The sequence below is a fragment of the Eschrichtius robustus genome, chromosome 21 (genome assembly GCF_028021215.1).
Source record: "Eschrichtius robustus isolate mEscRob2 chromosome 21, mEscRob2.pri, whole genome shotgun sequence".
Lineage (NCBI taxonomy): Eukaryota > Metazoa > Chordata > Mammalia > Artiodactyla > Eschrichtiidae > Eschrichtius > Eschrichtius robustus.
Genome location: NC_090844.1, coordinates 13,578,468 through 13,601,073, shown reverse-complemented (window position 1 = coordinate 13,601,073; position 22,606 = coordinate 13,578,468). Strand labels below are relative to the sequence as shown.

Sequence of the window (22,606 nt, the reverse complement as noted above, 5' to 3'; positions counted from 1 at the left end):
TCAGAGGTGCCCAGATCCTTCCTCTGCTCCACGTGGGGAGTACAGATAGTTGAGCCTCTCCAGAATGGCCACCAGTTAAATCTGGCAGAGACTGATTTTCTCTCTCCAGATTGAAGATGTCAGTTTTGCAGAATTGGGTGCTCACGTATCTGTGCTGAGCTCTGGTTTTGGAAGGGTACAGAGCAGCTGTGGTTCTCTGATTATGGTGAAGAGCCGGGCTTTGCTAAAGGCTGTGATAGGAAGGGGAGTGGAAACCAGAAGAACGTGTAAAAGACTTTGATTCCTGTCTTTTGAATAAATCCTATTTCAAAGGCCAGTCCTAATGCCATCGATATAGTTTTATATAAGGGAGAAAACAACCAGAAAATGGCTTCTTAGAACAATGGGTAAGTATTTGGGTTCAGGTTAATTAAAATTGCTGTAGTTTATTTAATTTGAAATCTGTGCTGTCTTTGAGTCAGCTGTGAGTGAATCCCACAGAAAAGTCAGCTTGAACTGACTTGATGTGACTTTTGTTCTTTACATTTAGAAAATGTTTCCATTTAAGATTTTTTTTCTCTCTTCTCTTTAAGGACCTGGGAAGAGCCAACAAACGGAAGCCCAAGGTGAGTGTACCATGGGCAACCCTGCCCCAGCCTCTGTGTAGCTTCCGTGTCTAGTCAGCTCAGAGCCTAGTAGAAATCTTGAGTGATAGCTTAGGACTTAAAGTTTTCTATTCTATTCTGATTTATACTGGCTTTTTTTTTTTTTTTTTAAACGTGCTATAGCCTCCAGCGCCTGAAGATATTGCAATAATTTGCTTCACAAGTGGCACTACAGGTCAGTTTTGAAAAGGAATTGTTTCTGAGTGGTACCTGGAACTGTATATTCCCTGCCTTTTCTCGTGGATGACTTATTCGAGCTATAGATGGCCTAGAAGCAGAAGAGACCGAAGTGTTCAAGCCTGTCGTACGGTAGCTCTATAAGACGTTCCCAGAATCTGAGCATGTCCTCAAACATTTATGAAAGGTCACAGTAGGATCACCCATCTTCCTGGGACAAACTGTATCCATGGTTTCCAGAAATAAAATTCCTGGATTTTCTTTTCTTAACTGCTACACACACCCTCTAAAACTTGCCCATATTAGTAAAGATGGTTTAAGATAATAAGTTTCATTTTAAAGGATTGCAGATTGCTCAGGAATTTAATGTGACTAACTTTTGGCTTTCATGGGTGTACCTCACACTACAGGCATCAGAGGCTCTAATGATATGGGGTTTCTGGGCTTCTGTCATGTCCATCATTCTTGGATGGAGTTTCTGTCCTCTAACTTTGTTCGTTCCTATGTGTTCACAGGCAACCCCAAAGGAGCACTGATCACCCATCGAAATGTAGTGAGCGATTGTTCAGCGTTTATGAAAATGACAGAGGTAAACTTCGGGGATATTGTCATCTTTCTTCATATCCATTGGTTGGCATCAGGCCTCAAGAATGAAGGTGGTAAAAGCCCCACTATTATGTTAGGCATGGACTGTATTTGAAACACTGTCTGAAATATAGATAAGGTCTGAGCTTTCGTACATTCACCTTCTCCCAAATAGTTTTCACTGTGGACCTAATCCCCAACTCCTGCTGTGACCGTTAAGCTGAATTGACAGATAGAATTTATTACGTCTTTTTTTTTTTATTATTTTATTTTTATTTTTGGCTGTGTTGGGTCTTCGTTTCTGTGCGAGGGCTTTCTCTAGTTGTGGCAAGCGGGGGCCACTCTTCATCGCGGTGCGCGGGCCTCTCACTATCGTGGCCTCTCTTGTTGCAGAGCACAGGCTCCAGACGCGCAGGCTCAGTAGTTGTGGCTCACGGGCCTAGTTGCTCCGCGGCATGTGGGATCTTCCCAGACCAGGGCTCGAACCCATGTCCCCTGCATTGGCAGGCAGATTCTCAACCACTGCGCCACCAGGGAAGCCCTATTACGTCTTTTATGTAGTAAAACTTTATTTGGATACTGCTCTATAAATGTTTCCAGGAAAGGACAGAGAACTGACTCTCTTGTTTTTATCTCCTATTTTAGTATGGAAAAGAATTAATTTCTTTAAGTTGACAAAGAAATGTTAAATGCTGCTGAAGGTTTTTTGGATTATTATTGTTTTTATTATTTATTATGCTTGATTTGATTTGGCTTCCACTTTATAAGAAGGATTAAAGCCTCGAACTTTAGTTATTTCCTATAATCTTAAAGTTTGCTTTGTACGTATCTTAGTCTGTGTGGGCTGCCGCAACAAAATAACATAGACTGGATAGCTTAAACAACAGACTTGTATTTTTCTCGCAGTTTTGGAGGGTAGAAGTCCATGATCGAGGCGCCAGCAAGTTTGGTTCTGGTGAAGGCTCCCTTCTTGGCTTGTAGACCGCAGGCTCCTCACCACGCCTCCCCCGACCTCTCCTCTGTTTGCATATGGAGAACAAGAGAGAGGTTTCTGGTGTTTCTTTCTGTTCTTACAAGGACACCAGCCTTATTGGATCAGGGCCCCACCCTCATGACCTCATTTAACCTTAATGACCTTCCCTGTCTCCAAATACAGTCACTTTGGCGGCTAGGGCTTTAACATATGACTTTGAGGGGGGTGGTCACATTTCAATCTGTAACACCAAAGGTCTATTTCAAACTTGCCTTTTAAAAAAGCACTTATTGAATAATATAATGTATGCCTTTCCCTCATATCCTTTGCACGCTTTTACATAATTTGCTTTTGCAAATTACATGTCTCTGGGAGGGCTCCATACGGTCTCCTTTTTGAGGTAGGAGCCTGTGCTTAATGGTTTTGGGGAATGGGCACCTTTGGCGACTGCAGAAGCTCGATCTCACTTTCACTTATACTTACACTTTCTTAATCCTTTTGGTATATACTTTCTAAACAGAGTTCAACATTTAGTACCTTACCAAGTGAAATTTTAATTTCCTTATTGACCTTCAAAGAAAACTTAAAATTCATGAATCATTGAAGTAAATGTTTACAGTTAATGTTAATATTAAGATTAATAATTTGTAAGTTATAATAATAAAACGGAAAGTTCCTGGAAATTCTAATGCTTTTCTGCCTGCCTGGTGTCTTTGCTTTCCAGGGCGCATTCATTGCTTCCTCAGATGATACTTTGATCTCTTTCTTGCCTCTTGCCCACATGTTTGAGAAAGTTGTAGAGGTAGGCACTGAGTTTTATTTTGTTTGTGCACATGTGTTTGGCTGTGTTCTGCTAAGTCGTTGTGTTTTACAGAAAGCACTTGTCTTGAATGCCAGTGACACAGACATTTCATTTTTACCATTGCACACATGCATGAGTGGTTCATGCAGATAAGTTTGAATGTGCAGACTGTCCTCTATGTAGAGAGTTCTTTGCTCAGCCCTATTTTAGAAATTGAGCTAATTATTTAAGAGTATAATTTTTTTTTCTGGGTCCAGATACTTGAACTTTAATACTCATTTTAAAATTGGAAGCTCAGACTTTTGAAGGACACGAATATGGACATGAATTCAGAAAGGTGAGCTGTGAATGTAGAATTTTTATGAATACCATCCCACAAAGGCTGGTGAGGCTTCAGTTCTGTAAGAAGTCTATTTTTTTTTTTTTTTTTGGCCACGCCATGCGGCTTGTGGGATCTTAGTACCCCGACCAGGGATCGAACCCGTGCTCTCTGCAGTGGAAGGTGTGGAGTCCTAACCACTGGACCTCCAGGGAAGTCCCAGAAGTCTCTATTTTTGACTGTGCTTGTTCATAAGGCACAAGTTGACTTCAGATTCATTTTTTCAGCAATATTCCAAGTGCCTTTGGCAAAGCGGGATGATATTCAGCTGACCTCTGCCTGAGCTCCTCATACACGACTGTGTGACTAATTTAAAAACTGACCAAGAACCATCTTTTTTCCTTCTTGGACAGTTTTGGATTGTATGCTTATAGGAGAAACAGTGAGCACTGCTCACTCATTTTAATGAATGTTCACGGAGCACCAGCTGTGTTGCAGGTACTGGGCAGGTATTGGAGAGAGAGGGGTGGCTGATAAAGTCCCGGCCCTTTGACTAGCTGCCGCCCTGTAGGATTCACTTCCCCCAAAGGATCAAGGATCTTCCATCTGATACTTGTGTCTCCTGCACGCCTCAGGAGACCTTGTGAGTTTACAGAGTGATTGCAGACATGTTGACAGTGGACCGTAGGTGCCTAACTAGTTTTCAAAGTGTGCCCAGGAGGCAGGCCACACTGAACAGAAGCCTCCGAGCTGTATTTTTAAACAATGAACCTTTCTAGTTGTTTCTGCTTTCAAGCCTGAGACCGTTTGTACTTCCGTTGCATCATCTCTTGAATCTCTCTTTCTTTTTAAAATTTAAAACAGGCAGACTCTTTGTCAAGTGCCTGTGGCTTGCCAGTGCAGCTTTCATCAGACAGGAAAAGATTCAGGCACTAGGTTATAGCCGAATGCAAACCGCTGTGGTACAGATGGCCTAGTGCCTCAGCCGCAGCGTATTCTGACTACTCAGAATTTTTTAGTTAGATTCAAATAGAAGAAATGAGACTTTAAAAAGCTAAGGCAAGTAGCTAAGTTTTTTTGATGAGAATAAGTTAGACCTAAAGTTTCTGGAAGGCTAAAAATATTTGGATTATCGAATACCATGTCATTCATTCAGCAGATATTTATTATTGAAGCTAAAATAGCAGAACCTCTCTGATCATCCCTGAAAACCACATTCCCTGGTTTCTTGCTAGTCCCTTTATCTTCAGGATAGTCAAGAGCAATGCCACATTCCCATGTTGTACAAGGACCCCAGAACACAAGAACGTTGCTTTAAAAGCTCCCTACATTTAGGAACTTTATGATTTCTGGAAGCTGGTCTGAAATGCTAAAACTGGAGCCTTGTGTGTCTGTGTGTGTTGTGTAATCCCTGCTGCAATGATGACATGTTGGATATTTCTGTTTACCTCTCTAGTGTATGATGCTGTGTCACGGAGCTAAGATAGGATTTTTCCAAGGAGATATCAGGCTCCTTATGGATGATCTCAAGACCCTTCAACCCACCATCTTCCCTGTGGTCCCCAGACTGCTGAACCGGATGTTTGACCGAGTAAGTGCCAAGCGAAGAGCAGGGGCAGAGCTCCGGACCTTGAATCCAAGACCGTGTGTGACCACGGCCGCTGCCCTTACTCTCTCGAGGGGCTGCAGTTTACCCCTCTGCTAATAAACCTGAGTGCGTTGACCTCCGAGAGCTGTGAGTGAGGGTTATAAGAGAAAGGCCTGTGGACGCACCTTATAAACTGGAAGGCACAATACAGGTGTGAGGTGGAGGTTGTTTTATTTTCACGATAAACTCTTTGAGCCTCTGTTTTCTCATCTTTACAGTGGGCTGTTACCTCCTCCATCTCATAAAGATGCTAATTACATCATAGGAAAATAATAACTATGAAATGGCTTTATAAATTGTAAAGCTCCACTGCATGGAAAATATTACCTACTTAGCCACCCTGAGAGACGTGACTCTCAAACCAAGCCAGGGACCGAGAGGAGGTGTGAGCCTTTGGAGCACGGACCCCACAGCTGGGGCAGGACCCCGTGTGGCGTGAGCAGTCTCCAGAATGAATGTGGACTGGGCAGTTCTAATACTCTTTATTTTGAGACATGGCTTTCGTCATCTATGAGAACCTTCTCATTTTTTTTTTTTTAATTTATTTATCTTTGGCTGCGTTGGGTCTTCGTTGCTGCGCGCGGGCTTTCTCTAGTTGCGACGAGCGGGGGCTACTCTTCGTTGCAGTGCGTGGGCTTCTCATTGCGGTGGCTTCTCTTGTTGTGGAGCATGGGCTCTAGGCACGCGGGCTTCAGTAGCTGTGGCGTGCAGGCTCAGTAGTTGTGGCACGTGGGTTCAGTAGTTGTGGCACGCGAGCTCTAGAGCGCAGGCTCAGTAGTTGTGGCTCATGGGCTTAGTTGCTCTGCGGCATGTGGAATCTTCCGGACCAGGGATCGAACCTGTGTCCCCTGCATTGTCAGGCAGATTCTTAACCACTGTGCCACCAGGGAAGTGCCAACCTTCTCATTTTTTTAATGGTTGTTTTTTGAAAAACTGTAAAACAGCTTTATTGAGATATAATTCACATTACATGCTATTCACCCATTAAGTGTACAATTGTACAATTGTACAATTAATTGTACATTAATTGTACAATTCAAAGGTTTTTAGTACATTCACAGAGTTCTGCAACCATCATTACAGTCCATTTTAGAACATTTTTATCACCTCAGAAAGAATGTGGTATCATCCTCCACCCTGCTACCTCCCTCCACCCCCAAAAAAACTCATCTACTTTCTGAATCTATAGATTTCCCTATTCTGGATTTTCATGTGAATGGAATCATGCAATATTCTTTTGTTGCTGGCTTCTTTTGCTTAGTATGCTTTCAAGGTCCATCCATGTCATAGCATGCATCCATACTTCATTCCTTTTAATGGCCAAATAATATTCCACTGCATGGATACAGCACGTTTTATTTATCCATCCATCCATTGATGGGCATTTGGGTTGTTTCTGCTTTTTGGCTATTATGAATAATGCTGCCGTGAACATTCACGGGCAAGAGGCTGTGTGGACATGTGTTTTCATTCTCTCGGGTATGTGCCTAGGAGCGGAATTGCTAGTCATATGGTAGGTAACTCTGTGTTTAACTGAGGAACCGCCGGTCTGTTTTCTAAAGCAGCTGCACCATTTTACATTCCCACCAGCAGTGTATGAGGGTTCCAATTTCTCTACATTTTCACCAACACTTGTTATTATCTGACTTCTTATTATCTCGCCATCCTACTTATTGTGAAACCTTCTTGCTTCTTGACTTATTAGATTTTTGCTCAGGCAAACACCACGCTGAAGCGATGGCTGTTGGACTTTGCCTCCAAGAGGAAAGAAGCCGAGCTTCGCAGTGGCATCATTAGAAACAACAGCCTGTGGGATAAGTTGATCTTCCACAAAATACAGGTAGCACATTGACTCACAATGGTTATTTGTCATTGTAAACTCATTTGCATTTCAAACTTTCTGTGAGGGCTCTTTTTTTTTTCAATTGAAGTATAGTTGATGTACAATATTATATAAGTTATAGGTGTACAATATAGCAATTCACAATTTTTAAAGATTATACTCCATTTATAGTTATTATAAAATATTGGCTATATTCCCCATGTTGTGCAATATATCCTTGTAGCTTATTTTATACCTAATAGTTTGTACCTCTTAATCCCCTACCCCTATATTGTGTGAGGGCTGTTTTTAAAAGAGAAGGTGAGAGAGAGAGAATTTCTGGCACATTTCTAAAAACTAAGGACAAAGCCATTAGCAAAACCTCAGTGTCCAAGATAAATCTGAACAGTGTTTAGCTATCCAGGGCAGAAAAGGAATCAGGTAGCACAGCCTTTCTGATTCTCCATTTTGTTTTACTGTTCTGGAACTCTTGAGGTATTTTTTTAGGCATGAGTGATAAAGAATATGGAATAATATTATGTCCCCCAGAAGGTGGTGGTTGCCATAAACCCACGACACTCTTGTTCTAATTCCTTAAAACACCTGCAGGTATAGAGGTGTTGCTTTATTTTCCACACCTGTTGAGAGCGAATGGAGTGGTTTCGGGTGGAACCAAACTCCAGTCAGGGGTCCCCCTTGGGGTGCCTGTGCGTCCTCGGGCGCAGTGAGTTCTCTGCAGCCTGCAGACAAGAAGCTGGTGGGTTAGAGTACTGGGGTTCCAAGAAGGAATCTTTGAGAAGCCCGCCACCCTCCAGCCACTTGCCCCTCACCCTCTCCCCTCTCCCCTCTCCCTGCCTTGCAAGTCGAGCCTGGGAGGAAAAGTACGGCTGATGATCACAGGAGCAGCGCCCGTGTCCGCCACCGTGCTGACCTTCCTGAGAGCCGCGCTGGGCTGCCAGGTGAGGCGCCTCCCTCCACACCTCCCTCTGGTCTCGGACCGAGTCACGCCCAGGAGTCTGCTTTCCAAAAGGCACTCTTCTTCTCCTCTGTGTGTCGTATTTTTGTTTGGAAGATCATGTTATTCCTAGGTTGCTTGGAGAAAGGGGTATAGGCACACCTCGGAGATACCGCAGGTTCAGTTCCAGACCACTGCAATAAAGCCAATATTGCAACAAAGCCAATATCGCAGTAAAGCCAGTCACGTGAACTTTTTGGTTTCCCGGTGCATATAAAAGTAATGTTTACACTAGTCTGTAGTCTATTAAGTGTGCAATAGTATTATGTCTAAAAGGCAATGTATATATCTTAATTTAAAAATACTTTACTGCTAACCGTCATCTGACAACGCAGCGTTGCCACAAACCTTCAATTTGTAAGAAAAGTAGTATCTGCAAAGCGAATAAAACGAGGTGTGGCTGTATATATCTTTTACCCCAGGCAGAATATGCGTTTGTGTCTACCACTGGGTAATTTTCTCTAGGGTAAGGCACAAAAGATGCCTTTAGATCAGGTGTGAGGGCATGGGGATTGGAAGTAAGTGATAAGCCGACCTGCAAACCATGCAGAGACCCTTTCTTAAAGGGGAGGGGGAGCCAGCTGAGAGTGGGTGATAAGTAGCCGTGAGCCGACGGAGCGAGTGTGTCCCTGGGCAGGTTGTGCGCAGCGCGACCTGTTAATGACATTGTCTCCTATGCGGGTGAATACGTTGGGTGCTGTAATAAAGCGTGTTGTAGTGTATGGGCTGCGGTTACCAAACGAGCTAGAGAAACTTAATTACTGAGCACTTCCAGCAGAGGTGTGACTGTCCCCCTCTCTTCCTGTCCCATCTCTTGGTGACCCAGTTCTACGAAGGCTATGGACAGACCGAGTGCACTGCCGGGTGCTGCCTGACCGTGCCTGGGGACTGGACCGCAGGTATGATGGCAGGACTTTCCTTATTGGGATCTTCCTTTTGGCATCGGAATTATTGGAATTGGGTTAATAAACCAGCTTAAACAAGTGCTGTGTCTCTGATGATTAGGCCTCGGGGCCAACAATCTTGGAAACCAGGGGGCCCTGTGGCAGAGTGGGATGTGACTTTGAGGCTCTGACTGTCAACGTGGGTGGGTGGCAACAGAGACTTACGTAGATCCTGAAGGTCATATCTAAAGATGGTGTTCTTTATACCAGGTTCAGAATGTTTGGCCCAACAGAGCTTTCCAGGAATTGATTGGGGCCTAATTACTTGCTGGTAAATTTTAATTAAATTTCCAGAGACTCCAGACAGAAATAAACACAAGTCCTTTGTTCCAAAAGGAAAAAACAGGGGAGGACAAACTGTCCTGCATGAGGTTCTGCGTCAGGAGTTTATGATGCATATTATATGCATTTCATCCCAACATCCCTGTGAGAGAAGCCCTGTTACCTCTGAGAGGACATGATTGATTGTTGGCTAAAAAGCATGTCAGTAATGTATAAGAATTTACACAGCTTTATGTTTTAGAGCCAGGATTCCAACCCAGGTCTGACCACAAAACTTCTATGCTTTCCCCTGTCCCACACCGGCAGTGTATTCTACACTGTGATAAATAAATTCTGTGATTTGTTCACTGTTTTACACATATGAGCATCTAATGACATAGATTCTAGTATGAAGCACTTTCTAGTAGCATAATTCCGCTGCGATTGGCACTAACAGTCTGTGAACATTTTTCATGGTGTTCGTTTAATTTTTTTTTTTTTTAATAAATTTATTTATTTATTTATTTTTGGCTGTGTTGGGTCTTCGTTGCTGCCTGTGGGCTTTCTCTAGTTGTGGCGAGCGGGGGCTACTCTTCGTTGCTGTGCGTGGGCTTCTCATTGCGGTGGCTTCTCTTGTTGTGGAGCACGGGCTCTAGGCACGTGGGCTTCAGTAGTTGTGGCACATGGGCTCAATAGTTGTGGCTCATGGGCTCTAGATCACAAGCTCAGTAGTTGTGGCTCACGGGCTTAGTTGCTCCGCGGCATGTGGAATCTTCCCGGACCAGGGGTCGAACCCGTGTCCTCTGCATTGGCAGGTGGATTCTTAACCACTGCACCACCAGGGAAGTCCCTGTTTGTTTAATTTTTAACTCCTGGTGCCTTACCGGCTAGAGAATTTGAATAGTGACTTCTTTAAGCTAAAATTATCAAAACATAGGAAGAATGATTTGTGATGATACTCTTAAAACTTAATCTAATTTCTGTTATTTTTGTTTTGGGAAAAGAACCCAGTCCTAGCACCCTTTGGCAAGAGAGTTAAGTGAGCTGTGAAAAGAATCCCTGTCCTGTCTTAATAAACTTACATGTAAAACATGTTCGTTTATAATCAAGGGAATAAGGCCGTATTGGTCGGAACCATCTGACCCGTCAAGGTTTGTTCTTATAGAGAACGGGGACATTACGTCTGTATGAGGGAGAGCAGGGCCGTCAGATCATAGGAACCAGGTGAAAGTTTCAGGAAACCTGCTTCCAGGTGTTCAAAGAAACCCTGAAAATGAGCAGCCAAATCATTTATACTTTGAAAAATAATTTGGAGCATCAGACTTGGGAAAGCTCCCTAAGAGACTTTTGAATGTTTTTGTCTCTTTTCTAGGAATAAACTCTGTAATTTACCAGGGGGAGACAGGCTGTGATTGCCGAAACCAGAGGTTTATACCCTCTGTTCTCATCATGAGTGGGCTTGTTTGTGATAAAAGTGATCTGTCCTAAGGATATCGGTTGTCACATTAGGAGTGATCATCTTTTATTTGATATACAGGCCATGTTGGTGCCCCAATGCCTTGCAACATTATAAAGCTTGTCGATGTGGAAGAAATGAATTACGTGGCTGCCAAGGGCGAGGGCGAGGTGAGTGAAATCCCGCAGTCACCCCCTCACTGCGGGCTCCTCCAGTAACCAACCACCTCTCAGCACCACAGCACATAAAGCCACTGAGCTTGGTGTTGCTGGTGACCCTGAGTCACACAGCCTTCTTTTTGATGGTACATTTATGCCTAACTCGCAGGGCGGGTAGGGAGGTGGGGGGCACTAATGCCTGCCTTCTGCCGCCAGCCACGATGGGGCCATGGGCCCAGGAGGGTACAGAGGCTCCAGGGCCTGAAGTCCTGGGCCACGGCTTCCTGTCTGCTAACTGCCCTCCATGCCTGTTAGTGAGCTACTGGCTAGAGGAAGGAAGGCCAAATTGCTTTGGGATTTCACCCCCTTTGGGGTTTTCCAGCAGCTCTGATCCAGAGCCTAGGGTGAGCGTGAGCCCTGGAACTTGACCGCAGCCAAGGCCATTATGGAAGGGAAGTGGGGGATTGGAGGTGCCGCCACGATGCCAGCGGGGCTCTGGTAGCTCCCTGTGCATCATGGCGTTCAGGGTCTGGCTAAAGGCTGGGAGACACAGAGACACACGAGTTTTCTCTGGAGAAGGCCCAGTCAGTGCTCTTAACAGATCATCTTTCTCCCCCTCCAGTTTTGTTGAGATACAATTGACATCCAGCATGGTGTGAGCGTAAGGTGTACAGCATCATGATTTGACTCTCATATATTGTGAAGCGATCACCGCAGCGAGTTTAGGAAACATCCATCATCTCATACAGATACAAAAAAAAGAAGAAATGTGGTTTTTTTCCTTGTGATGAGAACTCTTTAAGATCTGCTCTCTTAACAACTCTAAAACCTTCCGTATGGCTGTGCTGACCGTAGTCGCCATGCTGTACATGACACCCCTGGTCCTTATTTATCTTACAACTGGATGTTTGTACCTTTCATCCACCGTCTTCCAACTCCCACGCCCACGCCTCCCTCCCTATCTTTTTCCCTCAGGTATGTGTGAAGGGGCCTAATGTATTTCAAGGCTACTTAAAGGACCCAGCAAACACAGCAGAAGCTCTGGATAAAGACGGCTGGTTGCACACAGGGGACATTGGAAAGTGGTTACCAGTAAGTGGTCCCCTCCCCTGTTCACAGACACTTTTGTTCCACCGTAGGGAAGAAAAAACCCCACGTCGCAGGGGCACCCTAACCTTCCCTCCTCTTTCTCCTTACTGAGCGGTGGAGCATAGACCCTTCCGTCTTCTGCAGGAAACAGGCTTATACTTAGCATTCTCATGTAGCATTTTCACTTTAACGGCAGCAAATATGTTTTGTTTTGATGCTTGACATCCTTTCCGGTTGCTGCTTCTGGCTTGAAATCCAGAGACACTGTGTCTGGCTTTTCACATTTCACTGCTGTGCCTTGATGTTGAGGCCTTAGTTAAGGTCTGGGGGACACTGCGTAGGCTGCCAGGAATGTATGACAGGCGAGACTTTGTGAACACACATGTTTCTTAGCATTGTAATCTCAGTAAAAGCAGGATAAGTGCTTAGAGGATCAGGCCATCCCCTTTGAACTTAGCCCCAGAACTGTTTACTATAGAGAAATACAGAGTCCGTCTTGGGAGTGAGATGCTTGTGCAAAAAGCTGACCTGTAGGTTTCATCACTTGTGCTTGTTGTGGTGACACCACTGCTTTTTAAAGTTGTTACTATGTTTAATTGCAGGCACTCAAATGGCTAGTGTAATTTTTATTATTGTGTATTGTTCTAGTCTTACAGATTTATGGTGCTTTATTTATTTATTTATTTGTTTATTTATCACCTATGAGGAATGATTACATAGAATTTCCCCTTTATTTCTGCTGTTCTTGGACAATTTGAAAAAGGAGAAAAACATGATGACCATTGGTTAAGGGAACATTAGTTTTAGAACTTTTTTTTTTTAATTTTTAAATTTTATTTATTTTTTTATACAGCAGGTTCTTATTAGTCATCAATTTTATACACATCAGTGTATACATGTCAATCCCAATCTCCCAATTCATCACACCACCATCCCCCCACCGTCACTTTCCCCCCTTGGTGTCCATACGTTTGTTCTCTACATCTGTGTCTCAATTTCTGCCCTGCAAACTGGTTCATCTGTACCATTTTTCTAGGTTCCACATATATGCGTTAATATGCGATATTTGTTTTTCTCTTTCTGACTTACTTCACTCTGTATGAGAGTCTCTAGATCCATCCACGTCTCCACAAATGACCCAATTTAGTTCCTTTTTATGGCTGAGTAATATTCCATTGTATATATGTACCACATCTTCTTTATCCATTCATCTGTCGATGGGCATTTAGGTTGCTTCCATGACCTGGCTATTGTAAGTAGTGCTGCGATGAACATTGGGGTGCATGTGTCTTTTTGAATTATGGTTTTCTCTGGGTATATGCCCAGTAGTGGGATTGCTGGATCATATGGTAATTCTATTTTTAGTTTTTTAAGGAACCTCCATACTGTTCTCCATAGTGGCTGTGTCAGTTTACATTCCCACCAACAGTGCAAGAGGCTTCCCTTTTCTCCACACCCTCTCCAGCATTTGTTGTTTGTAGATTTTCTGATGATGCCCATTCTAACTGGTGTGAGGTGATACCTCATTGTAGTTTTGATTTGCATTTCTCTAATAATTAGTGATGTTGAGCAGCTTTTCATGTGCTTCTTGGCCATCTGTATGTCTTCTTTGGAGAAATGTCTATTTAGGTCTTCTGCCCATTTTTGGATTGGGTTGTTTGTTTTTTTAATATTGAGCTGCATGAGCTGTTTATATATTTGGAGATTAATCCTTTGTCCGTTGATTTGTTTGCAAATATTTTCTCCCATTCTGGGGGTTGTCTTTTCGTCTTGTTTATGGTTTCCTTTGCTGTGCAAAAGCTTTGAAGTTTCATTAGGTCCCATTTTTTTATTTGTGTTTTTATTTCCATTACTCTAGGAGGTGGATCAAAAAAGATCTTGCTGTGATTTATGTCAAAGAGTGTTCTTCCTATGTTTTCCTCTAAGAGTTTTATAGTGTCCGATCTTACATTTAGGTCTGGAATCCAGTTGAGTTTATTTTTGTGTATGGTGTTAGGGAGTGTTCTAATTTCATTCTTTTACATGTAGCTGTCCAGTTTTCCTGGCACCACTTATTGAAGAGACTGTCTTTTCTCCATTTTATATCCTTGCCTCCTTTGTCATAGATTAGTTGACCATAGGTGCATGGGTTTGTCTCTGGGCTTTCTATCTTGTTCCATTGATCTATGTTTCTGTTTTTGTGCCAGTACCATATTGTCTTGATTACTGTAGCTTTGTAGTATAGTCTGAAGTCAGGGAGTCTGATTCCTCCAGCTCCGTTTTTTTCCCTCAAGACTGCTTTGGCTATTCGGGGTCTTTTGTGTCTCCATACAAATTTTAAGATTTTTTTTCTAGTTCTGTAAAAAAAAAATGCCATTGGTAATTTGATGGGGATTGCATTGAATCTGTAGATTGCTTTGGGTAGTATAGTCATTTTCACAATATTGATTCTTCCAATCCAAGAACATGGTATATCTCTCCGTCTGTTTGTGTCAACTTTGATTTCTTTCATCAGTGACTTACAGTTTTCTGAGTACAGGTCTTTTACCTCCTTAGGTAGGTTTATTCCTAGGTATTTTATTCTTTTTGTTGCAATGGTGAATGGGATTGTTTCCTTACTTTCTCTTTCTGATCTTTCATTGTTAGTGTGTAGGAATGCAAGAGATTTCTGTGCATTAATTTTGTATCCTGCAACTTTACCAAATTCATTGATTAGCTCTAGTAGTTTTCTGGTGGCATCTTTAGGATTCTCTATGTATAGTATCATGTCATCTGCAAACAGTGACAGTTTTACTTCTTCTTTTCCAGTTTGGATTCCTTTTATTTCTTTTTCTTCTCTGATTGCCATGGCTAGGACTTCCAAACCTATGTTGAATAATAGTGGCAAGAGTGGACATCCTTGTCTCGTTCCTGATCTTAGAGGAAATGCTTTCAGTTTTTCACCATTGAGAATGATGTTTTCTGTGGGTTTGTCGTATATGGCCTTTATTATGTTGAGGTAGGTTCCCTCTGTGCCCACTTTTTGGAGAGTTTTTATCATAAATGGGTGTTGAATTTTGTCAAAAGCTTTTTCTTCATCTATTGAGATGATCATATGGTTTTTCTCCTTCAGTTTGTTAGTATGGTTTATCACAGTGATTGATTTGCGTCTATTGAAGAATCCTTGCATTCCTGGGATAAAACCCACTTGATCATGGTGTATGATCCTCTTAATGTGCTGTTGGATTCTGTTTGCTAGTATTTTGTTGAGGATTTTTGCATCTATGTTCATCAGTGATATTGGTTTGTAATTTTCTTTTTTTGTAGTATCTTTGACTGGTTTTGGTATCAGGGTGATGCTGGCCTCATAGAATGAGTTTGGGAGTGTTCCTTCCTCTGCAATTTTTTGGAAGAGTTTGAGAAGGATTGGTGTTAGCTCTTCTCTAAATGTTTGATAGAATTCACCTGTGAAGCCATCTGGTCCTGGACTTTTGTTTGGAAAATTTTTAATCACAGTTTCAATTTAATTACTTGTGATTTGTCTGTTCATATTTTCTTTTTCTTCCTGGTTCAGTCTTGGAAGGTTATACCTTTCTAAGAATTTGTCCATTTCTTCCAGGTTGTCCATTTTATTGGCATAGAGTTGCTTGTAGTAGTCTCTTAGGATGCTTTGTATTTCTGCGGTGTCTGTTGCAACTTCTCCTTTTTCATTTCTAATTTTATTGATTTAAGTACTCTCCCTCTTTTTCTTGATGAGTCTGGCTAATGGTTTATCAATTTTGTTTATCTTCTCAAAGAACCAGCTTTTAGTTTTACTGATCTTTGCTATTGTTTTCTTTGTTCCTATTTCATTTATTTCTGCTCTGATCTTTATGATTTCTTTCCTTCTGCTAACTTTGGGTTTTGTTTGTTCTTCTTTCTCTAGTTCCTTTAGGTGTAAGGTTAGATTGTTTATTTGAGATTTTTCTTGTTTCTTGAGGTAGGCTTGTATAGCTGTAAACTTCCCTCTAGAACTGCTTTTGCTGCATCCCATAGGTTTTGGATGGTCGTGTTTTCATTGTCATTTGTCTCTAGGTATTTTTTGATTTCCTCTTTGATTTCTTCAGTGATCTCTTGGTTATTTAGTAACGTAGTGTTTAGCCTCTATGTGTTTGTGTATTTTACGTTTTTTTCCCCTGTAATTCATTTCTAATCTCATAGCGTTGTGGTCTGAAAAGATGCTTGATATGATTTCAATTTTCTTAAATTTACTGAGGCTTGATTTGTGACCCAAGATGTGATCTATCCTGGAGAATGTTCTGTGCGCACTTGAGAAGAGTGTCATCTGCTGTTTTTGGATGGAATGTCCTATAAGTATCAATTAAATCTATCTGGTCTATTGTGTCATTTAAAGCTTCTGTTTTCTTATTTATTTTCATTTGGGATGATCTGTCCATTGGTGTAAGTGAGGTGTTAAAGTCCTCCACTATTATTGTGTTACTGTCGATTTCCTCTTTTACAGCTGTTAGCCGTTGCCTTATGTATTGAGGTGCTCCTATGTTGGGTGCATATATATTTATAATTGTTATATCTTCTTCTTGGATTGATCCCTTGATCATTATGTAGTGTCCTTCCTTGTCTCTTGTAGCATTCTTTATTTTAAAGTCTATTTTATCTGATATGGGTATTGCTACTCCAGCTTTCTTTTGATTTCCATTTGCGTGGAATATCTTTTTCCATCCCCTCACTTTCAGTCTGTATGTGTCCCTAGGTCGGAAGTGGGTCTCTTGTAGACAGCATATAGATGGGTCTTGTTTTTGTATCCATTCAGCGAGCCTGTGTCTTTTGGTTGGAGCATTTAATCCATTCACGTTTAAGGTAATTATCGATATGTATGTTCCTATGACCATTTTCTTAATTGTTTTGGGTTTGTTTATGTAGGTCCTTTTCTTCTCTTGTGTTTCCCACTTAGAGAAGTTCCTTTAGCATTTGTTGTAGAGCTGGTTTGGTGGTGCTGAATTCTCTTAGCTTTTGCTTGTCTGTAAAGCTTTTGATTTCTCCATCAAATCTGAATGAGATCCTTGCCGGGTAGAGTAATCTTGGTTGTAGGTTCTTCCCTTTCATCACTTTAAGTATATCATGCCACTCCCTTCTGGCTTGTAGAATTTCTGCTGAGAAAGCAGCTGTTAACCTTATGGGAGTTCCCTTGTATGTTATTTGTCGTTTTTCCCTTGCTGCTTTCAAAAATTTTTCTTTGTCTTTAATTGTTGTCAATTTGATTACTATGTGTCTCGGCGTGTTTCTCCTTGGGTTTATCCTGGGACTTGCTGTGCTTCCTGGACTTGGGTGGCTATTTTATTTCCCATGTTAGGGAAGTTTTCGACTATAATCTCTGCAAATATTTTCTCTGGTCCTTTCTCTCTCTCTCTCTTCTCCTTCTGGGACCCCTATAATTCAAATGTTGTTGCATTTAATGTTGTCCCAGAGGTCTCTTAGGCTGTCTTCATTTCTTTTCATTCTTTTTTCTTTATTCTGTTCCGCAGCAGTGAATTCCACCATTCTGTCTTCCAGGTGACTTATCTGTTCTTCTGCCTCAGTTATTCTGCTATTGATTCCTTCTAGTGTAGTTTTCATTTCAGTTATTGTATTGTTCATCTCTGTTTGTTTGTTCTTTAATTCTTCTGGGTCTTTGTTAAACATTTCTTGCATCTTCTCGATCTTTGCCTCCATTCTTTTTCCGAGGTCCTGGATCATCTTCACTATCATTATTCTGAATTCTTTTTCTGGAAGGTTGCCTATCTCCACTTCATTTAGTTGTTTTTCTGGGGTGTTATCTTGTTCCTTCATCTGGTACATAGCCCTCTTCCTTTTCATCTTGTCTATCTTTCTGTGAATGTGGTTTTTGTTCCACAGGTTGCAGGATTGTAGTTCTTCTTGCTTCTGCTGTCTGCCCTCTTTTATGGTGCTTTATACTCCGAAATTTTTATTGTTTTGAAAAATATCCCCCCCCCCAATTAATTCAGATTTCAGAGTACCCAAGCTATTTATTTTTTTCATAGACATTATGGTACTTCACCATGGTTCTTTTTTTTCTTTTTCTTAATATTTATTGATTGATTGATTGATTTTGGCTACACTGGGTCTTAGTTGCAGCATGTGGACTCTCAGTTGTGGCATGCATGCAGGATTTAGTTCCCCAACCAGTGATTGAACCTGGACCGCCTACATTGGGAGCTTGGAATCTTACCCACTGGACCACCAGGGAAGTCCACCCAGGCTATTTAGAAATAAATTAAGTCCCTCTTTCCAGACTCAGGAGGGATGAAGTATCTGTTCTGATTATGACTATGGCTCTAAGGAGCACATCTCATAATCTCCCTGGACCTCAGTCAGCTCCTTTTGGAAACGGAGGAAAACTGATGTGGGCCGAGAGAACTTTCCAGTGGGTGACTCTCCGAAGTGAGAGAGTGGCCTGGGGTGGGGATGGGGGTTTTGTTTACGGGAGTTGGGGAGGTGGGAGCTACTGGCATTTGGCGAGTCTGGTCTGGAGATTCTTGCATCCCCACAGTCATCATGGGGGGCAGCTGACAGCCCCCTCCTGCCCCCACCCTGGAACAGGGACAGAGGGAAGTGAGCTGCTGCCTCTGCAGCCCCTGCTCTGTGCAGAGCCCTGTGGGAGGATGAGCGCGTCTCTGCTCTCAAGGACCTTTACCCCATCGAGCGGCCGATTCAGATATGAGACAAAGTGAAGCTCGCTGAGCTGAAGGGAGCAAGCAGGGTGCTCTGGTTGGCTGGGAGTGAGGGGGGCTCCCAAGTCCCTTCTCTGTCTCTCTACTCTGCTCAGTGGCCTGGGGGAGGTTACGTAATCTCTCTAAGCCTCAGTTTGCCTCTCTGCAAAATGGGTTAACAGCTGACCCCCGCCAGAGGTTATTAGGATTAAATGATAGTGTACAGGAAATGCCCGCTGCTTGGGGGAAAGCAGCTGCTGGACCTGCTCACAGGCCGCTCCCCGCCCTCCAAACAGAATGGCACCTTGAAGATCATCGACAGGAAAAAGCACATCTTTAAACTGGCACAGGGAGAGTACATAGCTCCGGAGAAGATTGAAAACATCTACCAGCGAAGTGAACCTATCGCTCAGGTGTTTGTCCATGGAGAGAGCTTGCAGGTACGCACTGCCCCAGCCATGAATTCTGTGGCCGGCGTGGCCCGGGCCTAGAAGTCCAGGGCCTTTCAGTGTGATGGGAAGTTTGCGGTGGGTGTGAGTTGACTTTCATGTCTGATGTGCTGGAATATTATCAACACGTTACTGGTTTTTACTGCTTGGCATTTCTTTTTTTTTTTTCATCTATTTTGTAACTGGAAATTTGTACCTCTTATTCTTGGCAGTTCTTATCCAGAAAAGTTTTTTTCTCTTTAATTTCATGTTACCAAGGGAAGTTGGATAAGGATACCAAGGGAGTGGGTAAAATAAGCTTCTAATTTAATTATGAGGGGAAATATTGATATACAGGTTATAAGAAAGTTTAGAATTTTCAAACATACTAAACGCAACTTATTTATGATATGTCTCCTACGTCATTTTTGAGCAAATGGTGGTTGTGAGCCAACATATCTTAAAGTCGAAAACCAACATCAGTATTGCAATGAAACATCATTTGCTAAAATTTTGGACAGATGGTGGGAAGGAAGAGAAGGGTGTCTGGTTTCCTGAGGGTTAATATTTCTACAAATCTTGAAATTTTCAAATAATTTTGGAAGAATATTTTCTTATAAGAAAGTGCACCTATTTTTCTTCGACCTGGAATCATACCCACGCCTCTAATTTTTATTTATTTTCGTTGTCACTAAATTGTAAAGAATGAGGTATTAGAGTTTTTTCTAAATGAATCTGCATACATTTTCTCTTTTTCTAAAGCAGTTACCTGATATCTATCCCCTTGTTTGCTTATTTGACCCTGTTTTATTTTTAAAAATATATATAAGAGTAAGTAAATATTAGGGTTTTATTAGGTTTTGATTTCCAATGGTTCTTTTAAAACATTTGTTGCAAAATCCCCAATGCTGTCTATATTTCAGAGGCAGGAGTTAACCTGGGCCCCGCGGACTCTGGGGCTGGTAACATGCTCTGAAAAGAGGATCTGTAACTCCCATCAGATTCTCCCAGGGGCTCAGGCTGCAGATAATAAAGAACCACAATTTTAGAGCATCTGGATCAAGCCCTTTAACAACTTACTTGTCTCTGTTAAAGGCATTTCTCATAGCAATTGTGATACCAGACGTTGAGACGCTAGGTACCTGGGCCCGGAAGAGAGGCTTTGAAGGCTCCTTTGAAGAACTGTGCAGAAACAAGGTCGGTTCCGAAGCATGCAGCCTACTCCTGACCCTCCCTTTGCATTAGGAGCAAAGTTCAGGGGCTCCCGCTGCGGGAGTAAGGATCTTACTTTTCTTGCCTTATTAGGGTGTCCAAAAAGCTATTCTGGAAGACATGGTGAGACTGGGGAAGGATTCTGGCCTAAAAGCATTTGAACAGGTAAGACTTGCATCCAAGTGTATGAATTCCTGCAAAATGGGTTTTTGACTGGAGGATGTTTTTTGTGAATATATTATAGAAGAGGATGAGGTGACGTAAAGACATCTGTGCGGAAGGGATAGTGGAGTGGTTTGGCAGGGGAGGGGATTTTTTAACCAAGGGTATGAATTCTCTTCCTGGAGGTCAGGCTACAATCCTGATTCTGTACTGACAGCAGGCCACTGCCCTTTGTTGAGACAGTGCAGTGGGGCCTGGCCTGAGAGGCTGGCTTGAATCGCGCAGAAGGGTCTTTATCCCTTGGGAAGCTTAAGTGCTTTTTAGACTCAGGTGCCCTCCGTCCTCCTTTCCTCCTTTGACTGCCTGGTTTCTTTGCAGGTCAAAGGTATTAGTCTCCACTCTGAATTATTCTCTGTCGACAACGGCCTTCTGACCCCAACGATGAAGGCTAAAAGGCCAGAGCTTCGGAATTATTTCAGGTCACAGATCGATGAACTTTATTCCACCATCAAAATCTAATGCGAGGAAGGAAGCTGGGAAGAGGCCGCATACCTCTGCGGTCTTCTCCCGCCCATGGCCTCAGTGGGTAGTTTTGACAACAGCAAGTAGGGAAGGAGCGTCTTTGTCTGCCTCGTGCGTTCAGATTCTCGTCGTAGGAAGCTTAGAGGGAATGGAACACTGCCTTATGGTCACCTCGCATTGCAGACCATGTTCACGGTGATATACAATTTCCAAAATGAGCCTTAAAAAAATTGTAAAGGGGAAACTATAAATGTGCTAAGTTATTTATGACTTCCTCAGTTTAAAAAGAGGGTGAAAACTTGTCTCCCTGTTTTGCTAACCAAGTGGTTAGGACTTTGCTATTTCTGAGATGTCTGCTACTTGCTGCAAATTCTGCAGGTGTCTGCTGCTCTGAAGAGTACCGTGCACTGGAGGCAACCGTCCCTTATAAACAAGAACTGTCCCAGCTGCAGGAGGTCGCAAGTGGACCAGAGGTTTTCTTTTAATCCCTGCCACCGTCCCCTCCCCATCTCACGTGACCCTTCTGATTAACCCCTGTCACTCCTGTTGGAGCAGAGGATGGACCTAGCTCAGAACAGCGCAGGTATGGATGGATGGCCGCTCACCAGAGCGGGCGGATTCTGGCGCCCACAGAGCAGAATATTCGCTGACCCTCTTCTCCAGACCCGATTCCCTTCCTCCATCCCTTCCCAGGGGTTATTAAAAAATCTGCCTTAGACTCTGCAGTGAAGACAAGCATTTCAACAAGGAAACAATTACCTGGATCAGCCATGTTCAACTGTGACGCCTGAAGAACTGTCCACTTTACCTTCACTGAACCCGTCGCTCTGTCTGTGATGGTTTTTAATGTGGTTTTCATATCAAAAGAGTACGTTGTGATTAAGTGGCTTTTTTTCCCCAGAATAAACTCTCAGGCAAGGCGTGTCTTTAAAAATATTAAGGGAGTAGATACACTTGGGTACTTATTGAAATGGACAGTAATTAATAAATGCTCTTCTATCATAATGCTACCTGATTTCTATGAAATGTATTTGACAAGCCAAAATTCTAAGACATAGGAATCTGAAAAACTCATTTCCTGGGATTAACTTCTCAAGGGATTTTTTTTTTTTAAGTTAATTTGGGAAATTAGCAGCATTTCACTTTACTGCAAGTCTTTGCCACATGTGACTGAATTTAGTTGTCATTTATATGTTGAAAGCAGTTGTTTGTGGATATGTGAGTACCTGTATTATACAAGCACAACGGGGTTTGCCCTAAAGAGTTGTCGTTGTAATAACGCTATTTGGTAGCCTAGCTTCATATGTGCATTCTTAATTGCACAAGAAGTCAATAATTTGTCACATTGGGGTTTTGAATGTTTGCTTTAAGTGTTGGCTATTTCTATGTTTTATAAACCAAAACAGAATTTCCAAAAACAATGAAGGAAACCAAAATAAATATTTCTGCATTTCAAGTGAGTGAAGCCTCCCTTTTTGCGTCAGGTGTCGCGTTCGGGGTGGCCTCTGGTGTGCACAAGCGGAGAGCAAGAATGACCTCAGCCTCCCAGTTCTTTCCTCCCTCCCAGGTCTGCTTCCTAGGACGCAGTCATCCCGACACTTCCAGTTGCTGACCCCGGGCCCCGGCCAGCTCCCAGCAACGGCCCTGCTGTGTTGCAGAGAAGAAAGTCTTGGTGTGAATAACATGGATATTCTTGAAAGTGCAAATTTCCGGGGGGAAGGCGA

The 22,606-nt window shown here is 42.6% G+C and overlaps 1 protein-coding gene across 1 annotated transcript in view; it reads left to right on the top strand.

The window, feature by feature from the left end:
* Window positions 1-22,327, top strand: part of ACSL1 (acyl-CoA synthetase long chain family member 1) — a 69,795-nt gene extending 47,468 nt beyond the window's left edge. The window contains exons 8-21 of the mRNA XM_068531895.1: window positions 573-605; window positions 768-819; window positions 1,337-1,410; window positions 3,104-3,181; window positions 4,957-5,091; window positions 6,854-6,988; window positions 7,834-7,929; window positions 8,812-8,884; window positions 10,728-10,816; window positions 11,780-11,896; window positions 18,855-18,998; window positions 20,082-20,183; window positions 20,292-20,363; window positions 20,739-22,327. Coding sequence (XP_068387996.1) covers window positions 573-605; window positions 768-819; window positions 1,337-1,410; window positions 3,104-3,181; window positions 4,957-5,091; window positions 6,854-6,988; window positions 7,834-7,929; window positions 8,812-8,884; window positions 10,728-10,816; window positions 11,780-11,896; window positions 18,855-18,998; window positions 20,082-20,183; window positions 20,292-20,363; window positions 20,739-20,879 — 1,341 coding nt within the window. The 3' untranslated portion in view covers window positions 20,880-22,327. The remainder of the gene's footprint in view (window positions 1-572; window positions 606-767; window positions 820-1,336; window positions 1,411-3,103; window positions 3,182-4,956; window positions 5,092-6,853; window positions 6,989-7,833; window positions 7,930-8,811; window positions 8,885-10,727; window positions 10,817-11,779; window positions 11,897-18,854; window positions 18,999-20,081; window positions 20,184-20,291; window positions 20,364-20,738) is intronic.
* Window positions 22,328-22,606: the final 279 nt, after the last annotated feature.